Source organism: Hordeum vulgare, chromosome 3H, assembly GCF_904849725.1.
Source record: "Hordeum vulgare subsp. vulgare chromosome 3H, MorexV3_pseudomolecules_assembly, whole genome shotgun sequence".
Lineage (NCBI taxonomy): Eukaryota > Viridiplantae > Streptophyta > Magnoliopsida > Poales > Poaceae > Hordeum > Hordeum vulgare.
Window position 1 is genome coordinate 26412451 of NC_058520.1, and position 11035 is coordinate 26423485.

The window sequence follows — 11035 nt, forward strand, 5'->3', positions numbered from 1 at the left end:
ATCATTGCACATCCTGGTACACTGCCACAGGCATTCATATTGGAGTCATGTTGCTTCATTCATCATATCGAGTTATCCATGAGTTGTAAGTAAATAAAAGTGTGATGATCATCATTATTAGAGCATTGTCCTACTGAGGAAATATATATGGGGGAGGCCAAATTTCCCCACCATAATAAAATAATGAGAGAAAAAGTGAGAAGGGACTTTGCTACTATCATGTATACCACACTTGTGCCTCAAAGTGGCACCATGTTCATCATGTAGAGAGTCTCATGTTATATCATTCATATGCTAGTGGTCATAAAAAATATAAACTTGGCTTGTATATTCCGATAACGGGCTTCCTCAAATGCCCTAGGTCTTCATGAGAAAGGAAGTTGGATGCATACCCCACATAGCTTCAATGGATCTTTCATACACTTACAACTCTAGTGCATCATTTGCATGGAAATCCCTACTCCTTGTGTCAATATCTATCAATGGGTATCTCCATAACCCGTTGGTATGCCTAGTTAATACGAGACTATCTTCTCCACCTTTCACCCCCTTTCAAACCTACCACCTTACTCTATTCCACCTATATGCTATGTCCAATGGTTCACGCTCATGTATTGCGTGAAGAATAAAAAGTTGATCCGTATTGAAAAGGTAGGATCCAATTGCCTGACCTGGGCACTGTGTTGCTTGACATTTGTAGTTATGTGGTGAAGATGGAGCCATGCGATATAATAAAGATGGAAAGGGTTGAAACAATCTTTGAGGATCGTACACTTTGAAAGATTAATTATTTTACTGCTTATACATATAAATATTGTTGTGTTAATATTTGTTAATTCATCGTTTTTCAATGAGCATACATGCACAAGAATACATCATGGATAGCATGTCACATCAAAAATTCTGTTTTTATCATTTACCTACTCGAGGACGAGCAGGAATTAAGCTTGGGGATGCTTGATACGTCTCCAACATATCTATAAATTTTTATTGTTCCATGCTATTATGTTATCATTTTAGAACACTTTTTAGGCACTTATCTACCAATTTATATTATTTTGAGCACTAACCTATTGACCCATTGCCCAATGCGAGTTGTTGTTTTCTGCATTTTTCTACTTTTCAGGTTCCAGTACCAAACGAAGCCCAATTGACCTGAAAAATTTTGTGATTTTTTCTTGACCGTGGAGCATCAGAAGAAAGCCAGGAGGCACACGAGGCCCCCACAAGCCATTAGGGGGGCACGACCTGATAGCTTGTGGCCGCCTCATGGCTCTCTCGACCTCGTTCTCTGGCTTATAAATTCCCATTTACCCTAATAACTCCAGAGGAGGTCCCGAAACACTTGTTAGTTCGCCGCAAGTCTCTGTTTCGACGGGGGGGCTTCTAGAGCTCCATTCCGGCACTCTATCGGAGGGGGGTCAGTCACGGAGGGCTTCTTCATCAACCTTGCTGCCCTCATAATTATGTGTGAGTAGTTCGCCACACACCTACGGGTCCATAGCAGTACCTAGATGGCATATCTCTCTCTATCTTTGATCTTCAATACAATGATCATCGCATCTTCGCCTTAATCCATATGATGTAACTCTTTTGCACGATGCGTTTGTTGGGGTCCGATGAATTGTGGGTTTATGTTCAGATTATTCATGATAAATATTTGAGTCTCCTGTGATATATAATATGATTCTTGTGTGCATGATTATGATAGATTCGTAATTCTCTCCGATCTATTGAAATAGTTTGGCCAACTAGATTATTATTTCTTCGGTGAGATAGGTGTGTTGTAGTAGGTTCAACCTGGCGAGTTTCTATATCCCGGTGACAGAAGGGGACAAGTTGTGTCTTTGTGTTGCTGCTACTAAGGTTGAAACTATGGGGTTTATTCATATTAGTTGAGTTTAATTTGTCTATAGATCATGTTATCTTACTTCAAGCATTACGTCGTTCGTCATGAACTTAATACATAGAGAGGCAAGCATAGAAGTGCTCTTGAAGTGAAGTGATAGTAATAGGTGCAGGCAGGAGTCGGCCTATTTGATATGGACGTGATGCCTATATTTATATGATTATTGCCATAAAATCGCATAACTATCTGCTCTTCTATCAATTGCCCAACAGTAATTTGTTTACCCATCGTATGCTTATTTTCATGAGAGATGCCATTAGGGAAAGCTATGGCCCCCGGGTCTATTCACAACATATTGCTAAAACCTCCAACACCTTGCTGTCATTTATTTGCTTATATTTTATTTTGCATTTTACAATTATCTACAATTATCTACACACCTCATTCGCTTGCAAATAAGGAGACCAAGGGGATTGACAACCCTCTTGCCCACGTTGGGTGCAAGATGTTTGTTTTTTGTGTGCAACTGCTAAATACGGTTGTGGATTGACATTCCTATTGGTTCGATAAACCTTGGTTTCATAACTTAGGGAAATACTTACCCACTTTGTGTTGTGATAACCCGTTCCTCTTCACGGAAAACCCAACGCAGATCACGAGTATCATCTCCTGACCCCCCCCCCCCCCTCTTCTCTTATATGGTGTGTTTTACCTTGTAGAAAGTCATAAGGATACTCTCGGGATGAACAGGCACCGTATTGAGGCGAAAACCTGGGCAGAGGCCCTTTTTCTCTATGCCAGAGAGATTCTGTCGGGGAAACTTCCCTCCGAAAGAGGGAAATCGAAGCCATCGTCATCATCAACGCTTCCTCCTTCATGGGAGTACCAATCTTCATCAACATCTTCACCGACACCATCTCATCTCAAACCCTAATTAATCTCTTATATTCAATCTTTGTCTCAAATCCTCAGATTGATACATGTGGGTTACTAGTAGTGTTGATTACATCTCATAGTTGATGCTTGTTGGTTTACTTGGTGGAACATATTACGTTCAGATCCTTAATGACCATTATTATACGTCTGATCTTGAACATGTTGATGAGGTGTCAGTAGTTACTATTGTTTCCGAGGACATGGGAGGACATGTGAAGTTGGTATTCGTTCGATATTTTGATGATGTTTATGTTGTTTCTTCTCTTAGTGGTGGTGTGTGAATGTTGACTACACAACAATTTACCATGTTATGGGATTAAGGTAAGGCACTGTGGAGTAACAAGTAGATGATGGGTTGCGAGAGTGAGAGAAGCTTAAATCTCAGTTTATGTGTTGCTTCATAATGCGCTGATTTGGATCCACACTTTTAAGACTATGGTTAGATTTATCTTAATTCTTATTTCGTAGTTGCAGATGCTTGCGAGAGGGGGTAATAATATGTGGGTCGCTTGTTCAAGTAAGAGCAACACCTTAGCACCGGTCCACCCAAATATCAAATTATCAAAGTAACGAACGTGAATCAACTCAAACATGATGAACATGACTAGATAGAAATTCTCATGTGTCCTCGGGAGCGCTTGCTTCATATAAGAGTACTTTCAGGCATGTCCTTTGCTATAAAAAATATTGTGCTATCTTGTTGCATACTTGCTAATATTGTTACTTGTCACTTGTTACGCATTATCCTGCTACAAAACTATCTATTACTCTTACTTACAGCACTTGCAGAGAACACCTTGCTAAAATTGCTTATAATTTCCTTTTGCTCTTTGTTAGGTTCGACACTCTTATTTATCGAAAGGACTACGATTGATCCCCTATACTTATGGGTTATCACCCCCTCGTCCTTTTATAGGGGTAGTAGATAGGTGCACCATAATGGCGCTGACTTTGTAACCGACATCGCTAGTGTTGTAGTGTTGCCGCGGGCCTTGGTTATCACGCCGGTAGTGTCCCCTTCCTTTGCGATTTCTCTCGCTGATGTGTGGGTCCTCCTTGTCTGAAATCCCCTTCCCCATCTCACACAATATAATAGTCAACCTTCCCCTCTCCCGCTCAATCTCACTCATTGTTGCTCTCTACCCCAACCAAAAAAAAAACAAATCCGAGCTTCGCAAACGCACCTTGTAGACTCATATCCCGCTGTGGAAGGTTGTCGGAAGATGCAGCTTGCACGTCGCATCTCTCAAATGCGCTCGGACTAGCTCCGTCGCCGGCGAGCGGAGGGTCTGTATTCTCCAGCGACTTGCCGCCCGCAGTGCCTGCCATAGGGAGTCGACTGGGAAGGACCTTCCCCTCGTCCCTTTATGGACCGATAGTCAGGGGCAGATCAACGCTGTTGCCGGCTCCACCTTGATATTGCACTTCAGTCGTCACCTACTACCGATGGTATCTATGATCTCTCCCATGAGGTCTTACAACTGGGATCCGCCTTCGATGAGTCTATCATCCTCGTGGTACCACCGTCCGTCCTCGTGCCCCCGCTCGTGTTATCGCCTCTAGGGTCGTTCCCCGTACCAGAATGTGTCTAGGAGGAGGATATGATGCTACTTAACGCGATAGAGCACACCAAGAATGCGGGCTACAAAGTGGCGCGTGTCCCATAACCGCCGTCGAGCGTGGCTGGCTTCGTGTATGCACAGTCCAACGCGGAGGAGTCGGCCATGCTTGAAGCGGGCTTTGTGCAGTTAGTCTATCGCAGCGGACGGCGCCTTGCAGGCCACTAATAACACAGTTATGGCTCCCGTAATTGAGGCCTCTGACCTCGACACATGTAAGAGTGATTAAGACAGGATAATCTTAGGCGCCTACTATGGATCATTCGACTGATTTCCCAGAGAAATCGATCGGGTCACGGAGCATCGGATCGTGTGTTTGTCACTCATTGGATGTAGTCAACACAATCTCCTGGGGTGGTCCCCTCCTCTGATCGCAACCGCAACAGAAGCAACCGAAGAGCACTGCCATTCGAAGCAGCGCCGCCCTGACTTGCAGTAGGAGCCGCACCACCTCGCCGCAGCGCAGCCATTCTCCACCGTCGGCGACGCTTCACTGCACCGCCAACATCGGCGCGGGTAGCGCTCTAACACCCAATGCTGTCGGCGATGCTTTAGCACATGACAACAGTCGGCAACGTTTCACTGCAGCATCGCACCCGCGCGACGGGTTCCATCGCAGCACCCCGATAGCCTCCGGGATGAAGCTTCACTGCAACACCATCACCGCAAGGTGATTGCCGCCCCGTCGAAGCTACATCGCAGCACTCGGGCTGCGGGCAAAGCTTCACTGCAGCACCACCACCGCGCGGCGCTGGCTGCCCCGTCGAAGCTTCATCGCAGCACCCGGGCTGCCAGCGGAGCTTCACTATAGCGCGGCCACCGACGCGGTGGTGCCGAATTCTGTGATGCAGCACGATGTCGACGAATTGCTACGACCAACATATGTGAGACGTGAGGGGGTCGCATAGTAATGAAGCAAGTGGCAATGATGGCGGCAGACGCTGCGACGTAGCACAGAGGCGACAAATTGCTGTGACGCAGCATGCGTGTGAATGCGAGGGAATTTTGGCATGGTGAAGCACGCGGGAACGGCGACAGTAGATGCTGCGATGCAACATAGCCGCAACGAAAATTACTATGATGCAGCAAGCGTGCGAGGGGATCACTGTGTGATGACTCATGCCATGGCCTGCACTCGTTGAGTGTGTAGGGATGAGGAGAGAGATGAGCTAAGGGAAAGCCAGAGGAAGAAAATGCAAGCGGAGGAAGGAGATAAGGTTGGGAAGTGGTGGAAGGGCCCAGCATGCCACATGTCGCGCGGGAGAGGAGGTTACGTAGGTGAAAAATCATTTGGATAGTTTCAAACGTTTTTCATAATCTTATGCATAAGCATGTGATTAGAGTTGTAAAAGTAATTCCCCACAAAGAAAAAAAGTTACAAAAGCAACATTGGTATGTGTGGATAATTGCAACGAAAAGTATCCCATCATAAACCTATTGCTATGTTTGTTTGTTTCTTTTTGCGAAACTCTATTGCTATGATGATGTAGACAATTAAGGACCGTTCGAAGTCCTTCGGCTCCGCGGCTCCATTTTCAAAACGGACGAAGTTGTACTTATAATTTAAGAAGCGGATGTACACATGCTCCGTAGATTCTTAAATTTGGAGGAATTAGTGGATTAACGAACGAGCCCTAAGAGTCCGACATAATATAGAGAAAAATTGAAAGGGGGCTCCTATTGGATCAGTCATCGGCATAATTCGTGTAGCATATGGCATCTCACATCAAATTTACTGTGATTTATTTAGCAGATGGCAACAGGCAACTACCAGGGCCAGGGCGAGCCCGACACTCTCTAGTGGACAGGGCAATGGTACCAACAATAATTGCTAAAGCTGGAATGAGTAGAAAATGGAATGAAATAAAGCAGCAACTGGATGGAATCATATCAACCACATGGGAAGCGACATAGCAGCCGACCTTGAGTACAGTTCTTTTTTGTTTTGGAGGGACTTTCAATACATCCCTTTTACCAGAAAAGAGTTCCTGATCCCAAACAAGATCAAAGTGTCTGCACCTCAAAGATCTCAACAAAAACTGGATGGTGATAGTACTGGCACGACCAACAAATTCAAACAAATGGGCAACCATTGTTTTTTTTTTTTTTGAAAAATATAATTTTTTACATGTTCATATTAGTGTTTGATGTGCTCTTGCCCATTTCCATGCAAAAAAAGGGACAATTGTGCTTCGTCAGGGAAAAATGACAGTTGAATTTGTTGAGCATAGGCTTAGTACTAGGAAAAAACTTATAGGTAGTCGCTTACTAATAAAACGGGTTTATACCCCTCGCTACTGCTAAGTTACTAGTAACGCGCTATATTGACACTCGCTACTACTAAATTAATAATAGTAGCGCAGGTTTATACCCCTCGCTACTACAAAGTGGTATATACCATGCCCCCGGGGACAGGCCATAGTAGTAGCAAGGGGTATAAACCCGCGCTACTACTAAGTTGATAGTAGTAGAACGGGTTTATATATACCCGCGCTACTACTAAGTTGATAGTAGTAGAACGGGTTTATATCCCTAGTTATTATTAAGTTGTCTTTCCCAGCCAAAATATCTACACATACTCCCTCCCCGCCCGTTCCCTCTCTCTCTCGCTCACTCTTCCCTCACAGTCTCTCGCTCGCTCTTGGTGTCGTCGCCCAACAGCATCGCCCGCCTCTGTCGCCGTTGCCCCTCGTCGAGGGTCGTTGCCCACCCTCGCCCTCACATCCACCGAGGTATATCTCCATCCTTCCGCCCTCCCTTCTCCCTCCTCCAGGGAGCACCATCCATCTTGGCGGCAAGATCCGTTATGGATGCAACCACTTGCACCTCCTCGCCAGGACTGAGTGTCATGGATATGGATGCAACCACTTGCACCTCCTCGCCAGGACTGGGTGTCTGGTCCAAATCCGACGGCCATCCGGTACTTGCTCCTCTTACTCCTCTCAGTATCTTTCTTCCTTTTCTAATCCTTTTTTTTTTTTGTAGCAACAGCAGAGGAGAGATGTACGTGGACGAGTGAGGCATGGAAGCACCATCGCCATTGATGGCTGCATCCCCTCTAGGATCAACATCAATCATTTATGGATGGAGAGAACGAGGATGCCCTGCAGCACCAGCCATGGATTGATTTTTAATTCAAAATTAGGTAGTACTCCCTACGGATTAAAAAGAAACGGAGGGAATAGTACCGCTGGTTCAACCTACGCAGTAGCGGGCAAACCGACACTGCTATTCAAAATTAGTTATAGAATAACGCTGGTGCCCACGCTACTGCTAGCCCAATAACCAGCACTCCTAGTAAGCTTTCTCTTAGTAATGGGCTCGTACGAGCCGAATTGAATATCCACCAAAAACTAAGTTATATAGATAGATCTCCGTTACAGCAATATGATGAGATAAACCAATTCTATTATAGTTCACAAACATGTCACATGGCATGTATATATATATGCATAATAACAAGCACTGGTTTGCTCATGCATCCATCACACATAATCTAGGCCAATAAATCCACCATTACAAGTTCATTAACATATATATGTATATATAACTCCTCAAACAAAACAGAAACACCGCTCACATCGACGCCATCCTTTTTATTCCAGAAACATTCAGTACTTGCTTATTATTAAGACCGCGCGCTGTTTGAACCAACAAACTTCAGCACATGCATCGTTCCTGCCATCAGTACAAGACACAAATCAATCCTCAAATTGTAACAGAAATACCTTGCATCTACTATTCTACTTTGTGTTTGAGCGGGTACGTCTATTTGCATGAGATGAAATAAACAAATGTCAGTTAACTAATCGAACTGTTCTAGTGAAACTGAACTGGAGCAACAGGAAATTAATACTCCCTATGACGTCTTATATTAGTTTACAGAGGGAATACACGGGCAAGCGCAGGAGATAGAATAGAAGAACTTACACCAGGCAACGATCTTCCAGCGCTGGTTGTCGCCCTCAGTCCACTCCCACAGAATGAGGGTGGTTCCATCGCGCACACCGCCATGGTCCTTGTCGCCATGGAGCGCATCAAAGTTCAAGTAGATGTTGTTCACCATCCTGATGCAGCGGTAGCCTGCCCCAACATCCCTGCTCTCGGTCCAAAGGACCGACTCGTCCAGGGTGTCTGGATTGTACCTGGTCAGAAGAACCTAGGATCCAAGAAACAAACCAGAAGGTGAGCAAATTCACCATACTAGAGGAGCTGCACTGCAGGGTTGACTAATCTGGAAGGCCATAACAGATCACAGTCACAGCAGGCACACTTGACTTTTTTTTTTTCTTACAAAATTTGCTGAAAATGACACGCGTGGAAGTATTGTTATAGTTATGGTCTTGCGTGGATGGTAATGTGAAACACCGTTGCAGGTTCAAGTTTTTGACACTGACAAAATTCGAAACGTTTGCTGAACATGACACCTAGTACTAGGCAAATATTATTCCGAAGAACAGGGAGAATTATAACTCATGCTGGACTAGTTTATATCATTCCAGACAAAAAATCATTAAATCCTAGTAGTGATTATTCACTGAGAATACCACATGTCACACCGCCAATAAGCTCAAAGTGCTTTTGTTCACTCAAGCTTTGCCAATTCTGTTTTTCATACGCAGAAGAATGCAGAGAAAGTGGGCATTTGGAATGTGTGGTATATGGTGTGCTTGCAGATGCTCTGATATAGAGATATGTCTAAATTTGCCAAAACCATGTACTAAGATCCACCGTGCACGCATGCATCGGATAGCAAAATTAAAGATGAATGAATGGATGAATGAGCTGAAGCAAGGAGGCTGGTTACAGGGTGGGACTGGCCGAGGGAGTGCTTGAGAGCCTCTCCGCTGGCCTTGTTGACGAGCGCCATGGCAGGGTAGCCTTCCTCATCCTTGACCCTTGTGCTGTACTTCATGTCCTTGATCCAGTGCTGCATCAGATGCGTATATTCAATCAAATCCATCGACCACATGATCAGAGAGGAAATAATAAACAAAAAGCTGCTTGAGCAAAAGCCAAGCAGGGTTCCCCAATTAGGAAAGGACGAGGCGGAACCGCCAATTTTTCAGATCCCGGTGGCAAGCTCGCCATGCTATTTCGGATCGGGATCATGGAAGCATGTTGGATCGATCTTGGGCTGGCGTACGCGTGCGTGTGTATGTACCTGCGTGTCGTCGTCGCGATCGGTGCGGACGAGGCAGACCTTGCCGTCCCTGGCGGCGAGGCTGAAGCTCTCCTCCCCGGCCTTGCAGAAGACCCTGTACGTCGGCTGCCTGGTCGCCGGGGGCGCCATCCCGCCGCCGCCGCCGTGGTGCGGGCGCGTCTCGTTGCCGTAGCCCCCGTACTGCGGCCTCTCGTCGCCGGACTCGTGGGAGACGTGCACCACGTTGCCGTGGGCGGGCGCGCCGTAGCCTTCGTCGCGGCCGCCTCCGTACGCCGGAGCGGGGGCGTGGCGCCCGTAGTCACCCCCGCCGTACCCGGCCGGCGCGGGCGCGTGGCGCCCGTAGTCGTCCTCGCGCCCCCCACCGTAGGCCGGGGCGCGGCCGCCGTAGTCGTCCTCGCGCCCCCCACCGTAGGCCGGGGCGCGGCCGCCGTAGTCGTCCTCGCGCCCCCCACCGTAGGCCGGGGCGCGGCCGCCGTAGTCGTCCTCGCGGCCGCCACCGTAGGCGGGGGGCGGGGCGCCGTAGGCGACGTCGTCGGGGCGGCGGCCGTAGGACGGGGGAGGGGCGCCGTAGGGGTCGGGCTCTTGGCGGCCGTAGGGGGCGGGGGGGCGGCGGTCGTCGTCGTCGTCGTCGCGGCGGCCGTGGCCGTGGCCGTGGCGGTGAGGGAACTCCATGATTGATTGGCCTGTCGGTGGTGGTGGTCGGGACTCGGGAAATGGGAACGCGGGGGGGTGGTGGAGGTGGATCCGATCCGAGCCTAAATATGTCGCGTCGCCGGAGTACATGTCGACGGGCGGGTGAGGTGAGCGCGCGACGTGGCGCCAATGGGACGCGCTCGCACGACCGACCGACCGACCGGCCGGGCCGATTCAATTTCGCAACTGGGCGATGGCGATCGGTGGATCGCCACGTGCACAGCTTTGCACTACACACGTCGCGGATGGTGGAAAAATCGTGGTCGTATCTCATCCGTTGTTTCTTTTCCTTCGGATGCCGCGGGAGATCGGATCGTATCAAGCCAAACCAGTCAAGTACCAGCTCAACAAAAATCAACCGAGCACTCAATTATTGCTTGAATTTCAAGAAGAAAAAAAGGGAAAAGGAGAATTCGATGTGGTGTGTACGCTGTGGCCCAATGGTGCAGCTGCGAGTTCTGATTTCTTGTTTGATTGGGGTTGCATGCGCGGAGGCAGCGGGCGCCAGACGGCGAATCCTATTTGACGCTGCAAGCGTCGGTTAAAGTGTATTTTTCTTAACTGACGCCTGCAGTTTTCGGTCATGGCCGACCCTTCGGGAGGCGGTTTTTCCGTCTTTGTGAAGGTTCCGCAAGCTTTCTAGATGGATTTTCTTATTTATGTTTTTTAGGACTGGTTCTTCTTTGGTTTATCTTTTTTTCTTTATTATTTTTATTACTTTTTCATTTTCGTTTTAATATTTATATAATTTTTACTTTTTGAAAAACGCAGCCA

General features: G+C 47.2%; 1 protein-coding gene across 1 annotated transcript; it reads right to left on the bottom strand.

Annotated features, from left to right (window-relative positions):
* Window positions 1-7746: 7746 nt before the first annotated feature.
* LOC123442714 (ricin B-like lectin EULS3) lies at window positions 7747-10366 on the bottom strand. Its single transcript, XM_045118834.1, has 4 exons — window positions 9569-10366; window positions 9212-9334; window positions 8335-8563; window positions 7747-8082 (listed from the first exon to the last, which is right to left on the bottom strand). Coding segments are annotated over exons 1-4 (1137 nt in total). The 5' UTR covers window positions 10352-10366; the 3' UTR covers window positions 7747-8080.
* Between the last annotated feature and the right edge of the window lie 669 nt (window positions 10367-11035).

Coding starts and splice junctions, on each gene's coding strand:
- LOC123442714 (XM_045118834.1), bottom strand. CDS start 10,351: ATGTACTCCGGCGACGCGACATATTTAGGCTCGGATCGGATCCACCTC. Junction 9,335..9,568: donor ATCGCGACGACGACACGCAG/GTACATACACAC, acceptor CATCTGATGCAG/CACTGGATCAAGGACATGAA. Junction 8,564..9,211: donor CCCTCGGCCAGTCCCACCCT/GTAACCAGCCTC, acceptor CTTGGATCCTAG/GTTCTTCTGACCAGGTACAA.